The 18,157-nt window shown below is 37.7% G+C and overlaps 1 protein-coding gene across 1 annotated transcript in view; it reads right to left on the bottom strand.

Moving 5' to 3' along the window:
- slc6a5 (solute carrier family 6 member 5) overlaps window positions 1–10,211 on the bottom strand; it is a 37,647-nt gene extending 27,436 nt beyond the window's left edge. The window contains exons 1-6 of the mRNA XM_057852499.1: window positions 10,154–10,211; window positions 7,687–7,840; window positions 7,064–7,195; window positions 6,794–6,967; window positions 4,382–4,532; window positions 3,917–4,049 (exon numbers count right to left, since the gene is read on the bottom strand). Coding sequence (XP_057708482.1) covers window positions 3,917–4,049; window positions 4,382–4,532; window positions 6,794–6,967; window positions 7,064–7,195; window positions 7,687–7,840; window positions 10,154–10,156 — 747 coding nt within the window. The 5' untranslated portion in view covers window positions 10,157–10,211. The remainder of the gene's footprint in view (window positions 1–3,916; window positions 4,050–4,381; window positions 4,533–6,793; window positions 6,968–7,063; window positions 7,196–7,686; window positions 7,841–10,153) is intronic.
- Window positions 10,212–18,157: the final 7,946 nt, after the last annotated feature.

Raw genomic sequence — 18,157 nt, 5'->3', positions numbered from 1 at the left:
ACACACAGTATGACACACAGTATCATTTACTGAAAGCTCAACAAATAGACTAGATGGCAATATTTAGTCACAATATAAAAAGTCACAAGTCTTTCTATCTGTGGATCCCTCTCACAGAAAGAATGATAATAATGTAAATGCCATCTTGAGGATTTATTGTCATAATAAACAAATACAGTACTTATGTACTGTATATTGAATGTATATATTCGTCCGAGTTTTATTCATTTTTTTCTTAATGCATTGCCAAAATGTATATGATCGGGAAAAATTATCGGGAATGATTGGAATTGAATCGGGAGCAAAAAAAAAAGCAATCGGATCGGGAAATATCAGGATCAGCAGATACTCAAACTAAAACGATCGGGATCGGATCGGGAGCAAAAAAACATGATCGGAACAACCCTAGTGGAAAATAAGTATTTGGTCAATACCAAAAGTTCATCTCAATACTTTGTTATGTACCCTTTGTTGGCAATTACGAAGGACAAACATTTACTGTAACTCTTCACAAGCTTTTCACACACTGTTGCTGGTATTTTGTGGAGTGTGGAGTGTGATTGACTGAGGGTTGTGGACAGGTGTCTTTTATACAGATAATGAGTTAAAACAGGTGCCATTAATACAGGTAACGAGTGGGGCCTCGTTAGACCTCGTTAGAAGAAGTTAGACCTCTTTGACAGCCAGAAATCTTGCTTGTTTGTAGGTGACCAAGTACTTATTTTCCACTCTAATTTGGAAATAAATTCTTTAAAAATCAAATAATGTGATTTTCTGTTTTTTTTCCTCCACATTCTGTCTCTCATGGTTGAGGTTTACCCATGTTGACAATTACAGACCTCTCTAATCTTTTCAAATAGGAGAACTTGCACAATTGGTGGTTGACTAGATACTTATTTGCCCCACTGTAAATGAATTCATCAGAACTCTTTCCTTGTTCAACAATCCTATATTTCATGCAGTTCATATTTTGATATGATGGCATCAAGATGTCAACTCACAATTGACCAAGTGCACCTAGCAATTGCAAGGCTTCAAGCCTGTCATCAGAGGAAAGTGGCCACTGAGATTTGAGTGTCCTCAGTAAGTTGCAGTACAGTTACCAGAGGAATCACAGGAGATCATGAAGTTAGACATTCTTAGAAATACAGTGGTACCTCTACATATGAATTAATTAGTTCTGGAAGTACTTTCTTAACTTGAAAATTCTGTAAATAGAGACGTGTTTTCCATGTAAATGCCCTAATCCGTTCCAAGCCCCCCAAAATTCAGACATAAGTCTTTTATAATGCATAAAAATGCATCAAAACATGTAACAAATACATGATACAATTAAATTATTGTACCATAAACATAATATTAGTTGTGCATAATGTAAAAAAACAAGAATAGAATAAAGAATCAAAGTTAATACATTCATGTAAAGCTGTCGGAACACGAGGGGCGAATGAAGAGGATGCGGGCAGTGTTGTTAATAACGACGTTAGAGTATAACGGAGTTACTAATGACGTTATTTTCGTCAGTAACGAGTATTGTAACTAATTACTTTTCCCATCTTTGCAACGCCGTTACCGTTACTGAGGCAACAATTTGGTTGGATGACGAGAGATGTCCAAGAGACACGGAGAGAGCAGAGCAAAGGGGTTGTGACGCCGCTGGATACGCGATGCTAGGTGACTCTGAGCGTTAGCATAGCACTCGCGTTCTCGCTAGTATTGGCCTTTAGCGTGGTGAAAGTCATCTTACCTCTGGGCACTTTTTTTTTTTTCGTGGCGTTCAGGTGGGTACAATTAATGGAAAATAATGGACTGATTTCCTGTTCAGTATGCATTATCATCACCAGGAGGGTGCTGTCCTTGTAGATGCTACAATATAATATTAATTTGCTTTTGTTTTTGTTTTTTCTAACCAAAAATAGTCACTTGCCCTAAACTTTTCTTGAATGACGTATCCATAAACCTTGTGTGATATTTTTTTTAATCAAAACAACTAGAGCAAAGATAGGAGAGGGAAGAGATTTTGAGTCTCACTTGCATATTGAAAAATATATTTATATAAATTAAGAAATTAAGGGTGTGATGGGACACACAAGTCAGGGTTCAGTACGTACCTCGGTACAGAGGGCCCCAGTTTGGTGGGGGTTCACAAAAACCGGAAATACAAAAAGGCTTTTTTTTTTCTCACAGCATTTGAAAAGTTAAAGTTTGTACAGCATTACACTCTTATAAAGGCAAAATTATAGAAAATGTAAAAGGGTGACCCATGTTTTTTTTATTGTAATAAAAAAGACAGTTCAATTTAATCAGTTAATTTGATTATATTGATTGAATTTGATATATTAATTTGATTAATATTTGATGTGAAATACTTTATAGAATGTATCATGTAATAATGTGTAGAACATCCAAAGTAATGTGAGTTATTTTGCCAAGTAACTAATTACTTTTACATTGAGGTAACTGAATTACTAACTCAATTACTTTTTGGGAGAAGTAATTTGTAACTGTAACTAATTACTTTTTCAAAGTAAGATTAACAACACTGGATGCAGAGATAAACACATACACATACAGTAGAGGTCCCTGTTAGAATTGGGTGTCAGGAATGCTAGGCAATAGCCAATGGCAGAGCAGCTATAAGCAAGGGCGTAGGTTTGCAGAGGGAAGGTAGGGACATAACACTACCAACTTTTCAGGATGCTCAAATTGTCCCCACCAACCTTTAAGCAACCTTATATGCATTATATAATGAGTTCAGTTATACAGGTAATTTAGATTGTCTTCCCATATGTTGTAAGGATAAAATTGACTCTACTATTATTAAGTGAATTATTTTCCTTATGCTCAAACGTATATATACCCCTTTTCACTTGCTGAATGCACCGGTCCAAATTTCTTCAATAACATAAGGCAATACAGTATTTTCCTGTTGAGGCGTGTCTTAAACTGAAAATTCTGTATGTAGAGATGTTCGTATGTAGATGTACCACTGTATCTATGAATTAAAACGGTGTTGTAAATGTTGTCTTTTAGCTCCTTGAGAGAGCAGCTCTTTGTGCGCAAAGTACCGAAATACTGAACAGTTCTACATGTGCTTTCAAAAGTTAATAGATAGGTCAAATTAATGTAGCCGGAAAGGCTATAATGCATTATGGGTTAATTATTAAATTTGAACTTAATCTATACTTGTTTTATTAGAGAGTAGTCTAATAAAGTATGTATATTCTAAGGGATGTAAATTGTATTTTCCCTGGAAGAACTAAAAGATGAATAGTGAGGTATTTAATCAACACAACCATTAGAATCATTCTTAGGAAAGCGCTAGGATGACAAAATATCAAGACAATTTCCCTCTCCGGAGTCTTTTGAAAGGATGCGTTGCATCATTTTTTCCAGAAGAGGGCGGTACGCTACAAGATTAGTGTATGTACGTGCTCGAACGACTAAAAACGACCCTCTCTCAACTTCGAGGTACTCATTTTACTATTTTAAAATTTATGTTTTTAAAACAACGACTCACTTTTCAACTAATATAAAACAATTATTAATTAAGAGGAGTTAAACGCACTTTTTTCCTCAGTAAAATTATATTCAAACTCAATTCCATTTTAACTCAGGTTTTCAACACTAAATTTTCTTTCTAGCTGAAAACTTCATTTGAGGTGTTGTGCTTGTCATGTACAATTAAACCCAACCCTTTATGTGCAGGTGAGGCTAGGTGAGGCTCAGTGAGAATTGGAAAAACCGCAAAAAAATGTTTTACATTCAACTCTGAAAAACGAATTGTAATGCAAGTGATGCATTTTAACCACCTTGTCTGTTTATTGCGTTAGATTCCTACAATTTCCTCTGAAGAAATGTACATAATGACCATTGTAAACACACTTTTCCATAAGTATAAGTGCAGACAAGTTACCTTTCCTGATGTCTTGATTCCTTTGGCCAAAGAGGCGTAGACAATGAGCCAGGCCAGAAACAAACAGCCTGCCAGAGGCCAACGAATGTCTCCCGGATATTCAATGCCTTTGGAGATGTGCAGGACATTGTACCTGCAGGAGGAGTCATCAACACCAAACACACAACAACCCCATTCTGTAAATGCTGTCAGATGTTATGTTGCTTACATTTTTATCCTTACATTGTTAGCCAATTGGAATATTGATTGAAAAAATAGCAATGAAAATAAAATACACAACAACAAAAAATTAGTGGCATTTTCAACCATTACAAAATACACCTACAAGCCTCCAAATTAGGTTTGATGATACATCTGAAGGGGTTCTTTTCTCAATTAACAAAGATGATAATGTTCTTATCAGGTTGGCATGTCATCAAGCATAAATGACATTATTTTTTCTCACCAGCTAGATGCTTCACTCACTTGAAGTACTCCTCACTGGGGCTGACATAGGTCTTTCCACTTTCCAAGGACATGTTTAATAGTTTGGTCAGATTTCCAACAGTGTTGGCAGACAAACAAAAAGAGGAGTTCTTGATTGATGTAAAGTTCTCCCCCCGCACGATGCAGGAGTCTGTTCCAACAAGAAACCAAATGCATCAGATAGAGAGGGAGATTTACAGTATATAAAAGTTAGATTATCTGTGTTTTCCCAACTCATCTTTATATCAAAGCAAATGGCTGTCAGCATATTTTGTTCAGTACAACAAAATATCATAAAAAGTGAATATACTCATACGCGGAGATTATGGGTGGGGAGCATAATGGCCCCTCGTGGCCTAAAATGTTATTGCATATAATTGACTTTCCAATATATGAATTTAAAATTAAGAGTTGCTGGTAAAATGTTGTCTATAAAACTTAGCCCCAAAAAAACACCTGCGGACAGAAAAATCAAGATGGATATACTTATTTTTCTTCAAACCTAAGCTTTTAAAAGCCACAACAACTACTGAGCGAGAACCAAAGATTGAAGATGTGGACCATGAAACGCCGGAGAGCACCGCCAAAATGGTAAGCGGATTTTCAGTTTGCTCCACTATATACGTTAACCCTAAAAAATGATGGGAAACAAAAAAACATTCATTTTGAACGTATCATTTTAAATGTTCCTGGCTGGAATATTCAGTTTAAAAAGGATGCGGCGGATACTTCTCCACTAGATAAGACAGAAAAATGCGTGTGCTCACACACGCACGCACACACACCCACAGCTCGGATGCTTGTATGTACGAGCATGGGCTAAGCTACTATCCGAGCATATATCATGTAAGTTAATTTTATTGCTGACACTGCGTTTCGGGGTCATCAACATTTTTGCCCGCCCCCCCCCAACACACACACCACACAAGTCAAACTCTGCCTATGAATATACTGAAAGGATCCCTCGGTTTACATTAAAACATTAGTTGACACAAAAAGGTATTGTACTTAGTTGAATGCATATTTGTTGTATCAATGACAACAGGTTTGCCAATAAAAAAATCATTTAAATGTTTTGCCTAACATGATATATGGCTGGCAATATTTGTAGTAAAAAAATTTCATACTACTAAAATGTGAAGTTGAATAATATCCTTAGGCACACTAATGTGCCGCAGCACATCGTTTGGAAAGCAATGATTGTATAAAAATGAGAAGCAGCAGTGTGAAGTGACTTATGTAAAATCATGACTACATTTGCATCTGTTCTTGGGTGTCTTTTTTTTCTGTCCAGTATTTAATTATACTAGTTTTCTTTGAAAATGTATTTAGGCTAGGTACTTTCTACTCCGCCATTTGTAAATCAATCCGTCTTTTTTTTCCAATATCTGTGGATGACGAAGAAACGAAGATGACGAAGAAGCGCAGCATATTAAAGTCAATATTGATCAAAATCATTAAGTTTTAAAATTCTTAAAAACATGGACACATCAACATGGAATAACGTAAACCAAGGAACATTAACAATGACACAATTACTGATTCAGAAAATTCACCATCTACAGCCATAATTTTTAGAGGATATGTTTGCTCTTACAATGACTGTTTGTTTGTTTGTTTGTTTGTTTGTTTGTTTGTTTGTTTGTTTGTTTGTTTGTTTGTTTGTTTTTGAGGCATATAAACTAAAGTATGAGCAAAACACAGAATACGATTGTTTTTTTTTTCCCCACTGAGAATGAGACATGACAACTCCTAATGTTGCCATTTTCGTCTTTTTGCTTGACGTTCACGGTTCACTCTAAAAATTAAGAGAAATTAAGAGCATTGTGTTGAGATCCCCTGAGACAGGGTGCCAAAGATAGTAGTTCTTAAAACAGCCAGACGGGGTCAGTGCTGCGCACACCGCAGCACTGCAGCATTTGCTCAGTGAGTACAGTAAATATGTCAAGCAAGCAAGTTTTTTTGCTGAATTAACACAATCTTAAAAGGCAGATATCACGAAAATTTCGTTAAATTTCGATACGAATTGTACGGTAATTGTTATCAAACACATGTTTTCACATTTTACCCCAGTCAAAACATTATTTAACCTTTTTCAAACACGTGGTTTGGGAAATAACAGCATTAGAAAAGCTGTAGTTTCTAATTCATTAGTGAACACTCAAATCTCATCAGGAAAAGTATGGAATAATAATATTATTTCAATTTAGGTCGCTTTGCGATTATCTGTTTGTTCAAAACTACAGATAATGAAGATGTTGAATGGAAAACACCGCGCAGAGTTGGGGATTCATTATTACGCTGGACGCCTCAACTGAGAATCGTGACGCATTGCGCATTGGGCACTCAGTGTGTGTGTGTGTATTTGCGTGCGTGTGAATAGTGAAGGTGTGTCGCATGTGTGAGTCTCACCTAAGAGCAGCATGTCTTTGTCCTTACAATCCACCGTGTTCCACGCATTCCTACAGTTAGCCCATGGCAGTGAGCCCTTCAACGAAGCGAACAGGTAGTACAGTGTCCAGCACATAATAATATTATAGTATATGGCTATCAAGACAGATATTATCAACATGGCAATCCCGCAACCTAAAATAAATAAATGACACGAAATATATAAATTACTCTTAAAGAAAGTGGAGACTAGTGAATGTTGTTCCAGTTGACTGCAGGCCTACAGTGTACCTTGTAGTGCTGGGATGCACTTCCACACCGACACGGGACCCTGGCTGGCAAACTGGCCCAGTGACACTTCCAGTAAAAAGATGGGGATGCCGGCGATCCCCAACATTGTCAGGTAAGGGATCAAAAATGCACCTGCAGGGGATACAAATATGGGCGATAGTACGGCGCAACAGCTGTTTCAAGTGTTTTCCAAAAATTGAGGGATGTACAAGTTGCAGAAATTTGCAAGTATTTATTACTACCTGTACAACTAAATAATAATCATACTAATAATACTGTGTGCAAATTCAATGCAGACTGCCACTATATTTACTACACAATATGGTGAAACAAAGCCATTTTATATATTTTATCTGAACCAAATCTGAAGTCAACAAATGTATTTATGTGTTAAATGTAAAACAATATTAGAAGTGTAGAGACAGCCGTTCTATTACTACTACCTTATTTAAACCTATGTTCGTATTTTTTCCCGTAAAAGATTTTTGCACTTAAAGGCCTAAGTAATTTAAGCCTAGTTTCGTTTGCAGGTAGAGGGTGGTGGGGATGGGGGGATTAAGTATGGAGACTGTTGCGGATTTTTTTTTTTTTTTTTTTGGTGTCCAACTCTCAAGCCCTCTTACCTCCACCGTTCTGGAAGGCAAGATAAGGAAACCTCCACACGTTCCCCAGTCCTACAGCATAGCCAACCATGGAAAGAATAAAATCCAGTTTATTGGACCAGTTTCCCCTTGCCTTGTTCTCATCCCCTTGCTCGTCGTCGTCATCTCCATCGGCCTGGGTGGAGAAAGCGACGAGATCATTTTCAGACTGATCCTAATTGAAGAGGGAAAACGTCCCTCGGGGCCAATTTCTGTCTTTTTGAATAAACGAATTTGATACAAGTAGTCCAAAATCTGCAGAAATACAGTCCATCCCTGAAAACAAAAACTTTCACTATTCACAGAAGGGGATTCATAAATCCATATGTCGTAAATCTCATTACACCTGCAGTATCAGAAAAATATCGCGAGATCACAATCCCCCATAGCTTCACAAAAAACATCTTGCTCAGCAAAAATCTTCAAGTATAAAAAATAATAAAAAAATAAAAGCAACCCCCCATGATATACTACACTGTTAAGCCTTAATAAGGCACTCATTTACCTCATTGGATGTCATTGACGGCACTAGACGTCCATTCTATTTTAACTGGGAGAGTAATCATTCGCTCCCAGTCAAAATGGATTGGACGTCGTCAATGGTAATGAAAGATTAACATTCACAGCCGGCCAATTCAAATGGACGTCCATCGTTATCGTTTTCAATGGCAGCCAATGAGTTAAATACTACCATTTTTTTAAACAAACAACAACTTTAGAATGTTAATGGGTGCCGTACAAGAGTGCATTTCTGCTTTTATTGCATTTTAGTTGTATACATTTTGTTTGAATTAGCATTTTATTAATTTGTAATTTCAATTATTTATACAAAATATTTACCTAATATAAATATAGTAATGATTAATAGTAAAAACATATAATTATCTGGAAATCATCATCACCAGATCTTAATGGGCTTAAGTTTTTTTTGTTTTTAACTATTATTATTTACTTGCCAAAAATAGTCACTTGCTCTATAAAAGGATAATTTACAAATGTTATACTCTAAAAGCATTTAGATTGATCCAATTTTGGGGTTTGAGTTACATGACAAATTATTACAATACTGCATTGAGCAACGATAACGCATATTTCATAGAGTGGAGCCGAAAAATGCAAGCATCAAAAAATGCATGCCAAGAGATTAAAAACCTGGTTTTTCGTTGATGAAACACTATTGGGAACTAGCATTGATTCAACGACATATGAATAATAAATTTTTGTAAATAACTGCTGTTGTCCCACCGAGCGCAAAAGATGTTCAGTCAAATCACAAGGTGGAGGGCATGCAGTCATGCACGCGCTTGTTGGACCAGACTTACATAAGGTAGGGAGCCGGCTTGAACAGACATGTTTCCATCCACCCCTAGTATGACTGTGGTCTGGCTCATCGGGGTCCATTTGGATGCGGTGTTGTTCTGCTGCGCCCCATCTCCACAGGACGAAAAGGGGGGCTCCTTCCCTGAGGCCGAATTGGCCGTCGCCGGTGGATTGTTTTGGAACGTCCCATATGCTTTACCGCCGTCCGATGCTGCCGGTAAATTTTCCGCGGGACAAAAAGTTTGCTTCTCGTTGCACGGAACTGGAGGGTGAGCCACCGGCTGCTGGTGCAGAGGAGTGGGCGGCTGAAGGGGGTTGATTTCGGGCTTGTTGACTATAAATCCATCCGGTTGCTGCGTGGGGATGTGGCCCACCGGTTGTTTGGCCATATTTATCTGGTCGTCCTGAAAACGCGGGACGACAAAGTGCGTCACAAGTGTATAAAGTGTGAAAAGGAAGGTAGGATGCTGCACATCTCGGCTTTGGCGTGGAAACGGTGGGAAAAGTGCCTATGTGTATACGTTTTGGGGGCGCATTCTCTACTCACAGCTCACGCGTCTGTACAGGCTAAATTCGTGTGTGCGTATAAGTGGGAGGGGGTTGCTTTGTGATACCCCCTCTTCTGTCGTTCTGCAGGATTCTTTAATTTTACGGCCCATTTCCCCCTCATGTCATTCAGCCACACATACACACACACACACACATCTAAGATTTTTCTTTTATGGGCAATAGACAAGCTGCCGCGGGTCTCTGCGGCTTCGCTCTCCCGGGGAAGCATGCGCGATCACCGGCGTTAATACGAGCTGACCCGGGGCGCACAATTATAAATCGCTACCTGGAAGTGTAGCCCCTAGGGGTGGGTGTCTGAGGGGGGGGGGGGGGGGGCGCAGTGCAAAAAACATGGACTAAAACTGTTGTAATTGCTCCAAAACGACTTTATTAAATAACCAAGCCCTAGAAACAACTCCTTTGTGGAGTGGATGAGCACCGAAGTAAAGTTTGACTGCATTTCAGTACCACAGACAGCGTAACAAAGATGAGTCCGACGACGTGAGCAAGTGGAAAAAGTGTTCAAAAAGAATGTGAAACCGTACGCAAGGAGAGAAAAGAGGTGGTCGAAAACACTTACCATTCTGCTGAGTTCTCCAAAGAGGCTCAAAGTGTTGTGGGGGGGAATGACGGGAGGTCTGAACGAGCTGACTTCCTCGTGTGCGCGCCAAACTGGAGCGTGCACCGATTTTCTTTCTTGGACTCCGTGCGTCAGTGCAGAGAAAGGTGCCCTTGGCGGGACATTTTCTTGATAATAGCACTTTGATAAATCATTTGGCCTCGTGGATTGGGATTTTTTTTTAAAGGTACACGCCACACCGAGATGACAGAACGTGCATGCGCGTGCGGATTCACGCTATTCGCTGCATGTGCACGTGTCACCTGGGATTGTTGCAATACACACTTACAATATTCTATTACCCCGGTACTTTTGAGCGCACCGACGCTTACAACACGTGTCAATGGAGTCAAAATGTACACAAAATAAATGGAAGGATTGTAAGAATGACTTGACTGGCCACATTTAAGACACTTTCAAATCATTTCAATGCTGTAAACAGTTATTGGCCTTCTAGAGGGAACGTTGCTGAACTTTGGGGGTGAGTTGTTTTTAAGCTTTATCATGTTCCCAACTATTAAACAAAAGTGGGTGGGGATATAGTATCTTAAATCACGTGTGCTGCGATAAAGTCAAATAGCCTGCGCTGGGAGCAGTGAGGAGGAAAACTACATTAGATCCTCGAATGCTGCATTGCGTATATGTATAGTTCCCAAGCATTCTAAAAAGGGGGACTTTAAAAAAAAAAAAAAAAAATTTTCGCTACACGCCTGACAATCACTAACTGTCCCTATGTATGCGGCAGTATGTCTTTTCGTTAAATCTGCGCGCCGAATTGTGTCTCAGCTAAAATATGCTTGTACCAGCGCACCGTTGCCTAGCGACAACATTGTAAACAAATGACACGACAATAAAAAGTGGGTATTTGTCCTGATCAACATTCGTTTTGGAGTAATCATAATCGAATTTGGACTTTGTGTCGTAGTTTTGGTATGTTACTCATCCAGACCCACGTAAGGCAAAAATGAAGATTTTAAACAATCTAAAATAATTCGGCTTATAACCCATAAACAATCTTCCAAGTGCCAGCAAGATTATCAAATAGAACCATTAAAGGAATATTAAACAAAAGAGCTATACCAAAATTAAGCACGTGTTTTTAATATCCCTCACAAAAGAGATATTTGTGGTTGTGCACCAATGAAACTATAACCACAGCAATAATATATTTAATACCTTTCACCAAACATTATATTTTCAGAACTTTGTGTACATTTTGACCCCAACCTTCCACGGCTGATGAAGGGTAAAGCGAGTCGATGCAATACGAAAGTATCATATAAATACATATAAATAAATATGTATATATATATATTTAATTCTTACCCCTCCCTCTCCCTCTCTCAAAATGGGAAACTTCAAAAGCAAAGAGTCAAGTGTCCATCTTGTCTGTAGGATTAAAAAAATTACAAAATACTTCAGCATAGATTTCCCCCTTTTGCATGTGTAAAGCTTTGCTATGCACACAGCGCTCCTTGCAAATCTGCCTCCGTTCCAGATAAGAGTGGAACCGCTGTATTAGCCTTGGCTTTAATTACATTGTCAACTGGGAATAATTGTAATTGATTCGTGCCCTTAACACACACGCGCACACACGTGTCATGCACGTACGCGTACGCATACGCACAAGCACACACGCGCGCACACACACTCTTAGAACAAGTCTCAACGCCCTATTTTTAAACTATGGATGTTGACGAATATTATTTAAAAAAGGTTGACTTTTAACAAATCAATATCGTTTAAAATGAAGAGAAAGAGATGCTTGACTATCTATGGGTTGTGCTGCTTAATTACACATGCGTCTATAATTAATGGCCCACTCCCACTGTCGCGTGGGTGATAAGCAACAGCATCCATCCGAGGCGCCTGAAAAGCAGTGATTCAGTGGTGGAGGTCACCCAGAGGCCTGCGACTCCCATCATCATCATCATCAGCAGCTTCATCATCACCATCACTCTCTGTTGACAGGGACCCTAACACTTATAATATAGCCTATACAGGCTCTGCTATTTACTACTGAGCCACTGTCTCACATGGCTGATCTGCAAGTACTGACAACCTTTCAGAATTAGAACAGTTAATCAGGAGACGTTTGGGTGGGGTGATGATCCATTAAGACTATGTGTTTCATTTTTGGGTGCATAAAGAAGCTATGTAATACAACAAACATTGATGACACTTTTCATCTTGTGCTGGATTAAAAAAAAAAAAAAAACTTAGGATGAACGGTCATTTGAAAGGATTCATGCCCATAGCTTGTAATGTTTGGTTAGCCTTTTATGAGTAACAGTATCAGTGGTATGGTTATGCTTTTTATTGCCAAACTTGTTTACGTGTTCATCAAAATGTAATCTATAAATCAGTGGTGTTACCAGGATGCCAGGTGTGGGTGGGCATTAGTTTTACCTGGGGGGAGGGGCAAAAAAAAAAAAAAGCTACAATGCTCAAGTAGGTCGAAATTCTGCGTAGGGCTACTGCACCTTAAGACATGTTTTGTTTTCTCCTTGAGATAACTTTTGTTGTGATTGGGTCCAAAGAAATAAATGTTGATTTTATTTGACTTAGAACACATTCATAACTGAACAGTATGGACATGTAGGTGACAATGTTTTTTTTTAGGTAACCTATTGCGGTTCCTCTGTTTTATTATTATTATTATAGTTATTTTTTGTTCCGCAGCCCCTTTGAGCTCAATTTGACCCCCTTAGAATGCTTCAAAATGCACCAAAATCGGCAGGCAGGTCAAGACAGGTGCAATCTTTATTACCGTGTAAAGACAAATTTTAAATACACTATGTAGCGCCCCCTAGCAGTCATTCCTTGCCCCGCCGACTCTTTGATAAAAACTTTGATAAAATGCAAAAAAAAAAAAAAAAATAAAAAAAATAAATAATAATAATTAATAAAAATATGCGTAAATAAGTATAGCGCCCCCTAGGAACAAAACCAACATTTCATTTTTTTAAGGTGAAAGAGAGGTAACAACACAAATGTTAAAACTTAGAACACATCAGTACTATATGAATGGGATACCATACGCGGTGCCCAGATTGTCATTAGTACTACATCCCGTTTTCCTGCCCGTTAATGCCCCTGCTATAAATCTATATTCTCTAAATTTCTGTCATTCGTAACGTTGCATATGTTTTTGACATACTTTACGTGGTGTGTTCCGCCGTGCTATCAAATTTGGGTGATGTTTTTACTATACAAAAGTAACCTCATCAACTGAAGACCCTTGGCCCACTCTCAAACCCTACATTTGACTATATATAACTGTATAACTGTAATAAATGGCACCTATGGCCAGCCTATTAAGTCATTCTAATGGCTGGACCTGAGCTTATACATCTTCACGTAGTTTGCTCAGTCTTTTGGTTTGAAATGAACTGAGCTCTAATTGGAATTTCAATCTAACCAATTTCACATTTGGGGGAAGTTATACATAATTTACTGATGTCACAAAGACTGTTTTTTGCTGAACTTTTATGGGCATTTTTTCAGTAATATTTCGGTCCGTGTCCAAATAGTAAAGCAGCCAAGAGGACTAGTTCATGCAGTTAGCACTGTGATAAAAAGAGGCACTTTTCCTACCCTGCATACAACTAGGACTCATGGTCATCCTGCCAATCACGCATTAGTCCAATTGTCTGAGACAAATAACAAAAGTTGGATCAATAAACAGAGAAAGAACAATGTGGTTGGAAAAGGTTATTTGAACCTTGGATCAGGAAGTACAATGTTGTTCCAGCGGCCCATTTGAGGCAAACCTAGCAAAACAAGGATCACTACGTATATTTAACACCCACTAAATCCAGTAAATTGAACACAGTAAGTATCATCTCCTACAAATAACGCTGTGTTTTATTTGGAAAGAGGTGGATTATTCCCTCTAGTTTGAGAGTAAAATACAGATCTTGAAAAGAGGAGCTGTTTAAGCATCTCAAGTGTTCAAGGGCAGAGAACAGAATGAAGTCTAAACTGGAGGCACAAGATGTGCCAGCTCCATGCGACTTTTGTAGAAAAGAGAAATGGCAAGCGCTCAATTTGCATGTTGATCACTATTACGCCCCTCTAGGGTCACAAGTCTAGTGACCAAAGGTACCAAAAGGTAGAGGTTGTGGAGACAAGCTGTGCTTTTAAGAGAGTCGATTTTACCTAAGTTTTTACAGATTCTTTAATTCTTTTAATGGACAGGAGATGATGACACACAATTCAGGAGTATAGGAAAGATGCTGGTTAGCCAGGAACGTCTACCCAGGTGTCTACAGTAAAAGTCTTTCGACCTTTGATATCATACAGTTTATATATGCATAACAGTGAAGAGAACTAGTGGGCAGCCTAGTCCCGCCTCCTAGATAAGAAACAGTAGAATGCCTTATCAGACTACATAGGGGGGATTTCTCCGCTCCCGTCCCCGAGTAGCACAAAGAAATATTGTGTCAAGATGTTAGCTAAGTTGATACATACACTGATGTGAGAACAAAGAATGACTGTGTGAGCCTGGGAGAAGGCTGGTTAACTACATGGTTAGTTGAATAAATGGGGATATACATCTACAATATCCATCTCCTCCCTGTTCAAGTTTTACGTGTATGCCCAAGAGGCTGCAAAAATGGCCGAGGGCATGCACGGGAGGGCATTCCACGGGGTAGGTAGCCGTATAATTTAATAGTCTCCGGATCCAACACCCTCCATATTTATAAGAATCATAAACAAAGGAAGTGATGTCATGGAACGCCCCACTACCCCATCTGCATTGTAAACACTGGAGGCGAATGGTACAGATGTGACTTTGCTGCTCATTTTACATTTGTAAGTGCTTGTGAACATCTGCAGTCATGTTACTTTCAGTGACAATACAACCCTTTTCGTCAATTTATGCGCATCATCACCATCTTGAGTGTGGCATTACTGTATTGCAAATAGTGGAGGGGAACAGTAGACATGACTTTGTCATTCCTTATCTTACATGTCGAAGCGCTTGAGAACTATGGAGGACCAGGAGTGGAAAGATTCAATAAATAAATAAACAATTATATAAATAATTAAAAGTGTCATTAAAATGCTTTTATTTCAATATTTATTTATTTATTTCAATATTTATTTCAATTTTTATTTATTTCAATTTATATTTATTTATTTCAATTTTTATTTATTTATTTCAATTCATATTTATTTCAATTTTTATTTATTTCGATTTATATTTATTTCAATTTTTAATTATTTCAATTTATATTTATTTATTTCAATTCATATTTACTTATTTCAATTTTTATTTATTTATTTCAATTTATATTTATTTCAAAATTTATTTCGATTTTTATTTATTTCAATTTTTATTCTTTTATTTCAACTTTTATTTATTTCAACTTTTATTTATTTATTTCATTTTATACTTATTTATTTCAAAATGTATTTCAATTTTTATTTATTTATTTCAATTTTTATTCATTTATTTCAATTTTTATTTATTTATTTCATCATTTATTTATTTCAACATTTATTTATTTCATTCTTGCACTCTTGTTCCTATGGAGCCCCCCGGGTGCCAGGGTAGAAAAAATTAAAAAATCATAGCTAATCTGTATCCACAGTTTACTAATCTGTGGGTACAGTTTAGTAATCTGTACAGATTACTAAACTGTACCCACAGATTACTAAACTGTACCCACAGATTACTAAACTGTACCCACAGTTTAGCAATCTGTACCCACAGATTACTAATCTGTAGATGAAATAATTTTATCTGTCATTGGCTCATGGGCGGGCGTGAACTAGGCGGGGTTTGAGTTGATCGAGTAATAAGCGATTGCTTCGTCCTATTTCTTCCCAACATGGCGGCATTATCTGAGATTTTGCATGAGCTCTCTTGGGACATGTTAGATTTCTCAGAACAAATTGAAGCAGGACATTTGGACCCTGAGTACGTGTCCTACAAAACAGAGCAATTAATTAACGTTATTGGCATCATCTCGGCTCTGTCAGATCAAGATGTTGATCGAAGAGTTTTCGATAGTTTCGAACTGCGGTCAAGACAGCCTCCATTCGTAAAAACGAAGTCAAACCAGCCGCCCCTCATTTGGATTATTGTTTGCATTATGGTAATGCAATGCGCTGGCTTCAGAATGCAATGACGTGGCTTCAGAGCGCAAGTCCCTTTATTAAATATATGGGGAAAAAAACGGTGACCTATTCGATAACGGGTCCACTTTAGAGAGACACTGGAGCACCCCTAGACCCAAACTAAATCATTATCATGTAAAAATGATGTCGGAGTTCAGAGTAAAACTACTTAGAAAACTGCTAGTTATTTCTGTCATTTAGCCTTATTTCAAAACTTGATTTAAAAAAAAAAAAAATCTGGTAAATATCCAAGGACCGTTCCACTTCTGAGTTATACTAGAATTTCCCGTATGCAGACATCAGCCCGTTTAAAGGCGCTGGCCCGCGCGATGTAGAAGCCACAGACTGGACTCCACCATGGGCTGCTGGTGGAGTTCTCCTCAGAGTGTCCTCGATTAAATTTGCTGCTTCTCTGAGCAGCCCTGGGCACATTTTGGACATATGTATGTTTTGCTTGGACAACACGCGAAATGCGTCAAAGCCTACTACCGCTACACTGACCACGCTACTAATCTTCGTCGTCTTTGTGATTTTGAGGGAGCAATTATTTTTCAGATTATACGGATCTACACTGCCACTTTATGTATCGGGTGTACATAAAAATTAGCCAACGCCTCAGGCGTCAATCTATTATCTGAGACCGACTAGTTAAGACTTGCTTAGCTGAGCAACCAATCAGACGTTAGAAACTTTGACGAGCAAACGTGACAGATAAAATTATTTCATGGTTGCACCTCCAGAGGAACAAGAGTGCAAGAATGAAATAAATAAAAAGTGAAATAAATAAAAGTTGAAATAAATAAATAAAAATTGAAATAAATAAAAACTGAAATATTGAAATAAATAAATGTTGAAATAAATAAATGTAAATTGAAATAAATAAAAATCGAAATTGAAATAAATATGAATCAAAATAAATATAAATCGAAATATAAATTGAAATAAATAAAAATTGAAATAAATAAATATAAATTGAAATAAATACATATAAATTGAAATAAATAAAAATTGAAATAAATAAATATTGAAATAAAAGCATTTTAATGACACTTTTAATTACTTATTTAATTGTGTATTTATTTATTGAATTTTTGCACTCCTGGTCCTCCATAGAGAACATCTGAAGTCATTTGTTAATTTCAGGAACAAAACCTCGTCGGCCATCCACAGAAATCTCATCTCTTCCCCAGTCATTGTTGATGACATATTTTCTCTCTCTCTTTCTCTCTCTTAACAGTAAGAAATGAATTTTTGCATTCCTGCTGGCGAATGAGCTTCCGGTTGAGAGGTAAACTGCCCAAAAGATGACATAACATGAGGTTGGCTCATTTTCAAACATGCATAGCCTGTGCAATTGTGGGTTTACCTTGTAGCAGCCGGGCTCATAAACACTTAGATTCCAGTGTGGCCAGGTATAATGTTAGGTGTGAAATACCCTGTATAAAATTATTCATCCCAGTGTAGACATAGCCTGTGAAAGGTTGTTTGTCTATATGTACAATGCAATTGGCTGGCAAGCAATTCAGGGTGTACCCCATCACCTGCCTGTAGTTAGCTGGGGTAGGATCCAGCACCCCTGCGACCCTAGTGAGGATAAGCGGTACAAAAAAATAGATGTACATGGTGACAATAAACTTTACAGAATGTAAAGAGCGAAATGGATGGCTTGGGGGAAAAAAAGACTTTTTTGGAGAGGCAAGCAATTCATTCAATTTGCACAATAAAAATACTTAGACCTTAAGTTCAAACTTCAGTTTTCAACATTTCCACATCGATAAAAATTATTACCATCAACTGCAAAGACACGAGAATATATTGATACAATGTGGTCTTTAT

This window comes from Corythoichthys intestinalis, chromosome 1, assembly GCF_030265065.1.
Source record: "Corythoichthys intestinalis isolate RoL2023-P3 chromosome 1, ASM3026506v1, whole genome shotgun sequence".
Taxonomy (NCBI): Eukaryota; Metazoa; Chordata; class Actinopteri; order Syngnathiformes; family Syngnathidae; genus Corythoichthys; species Corythoichthys intestinalis.
The sequence above is the reverse complement of the archived record's forward strand: the minus strand, read 5'-3'. Positions and strand labels throughout refer to the sequence as shown.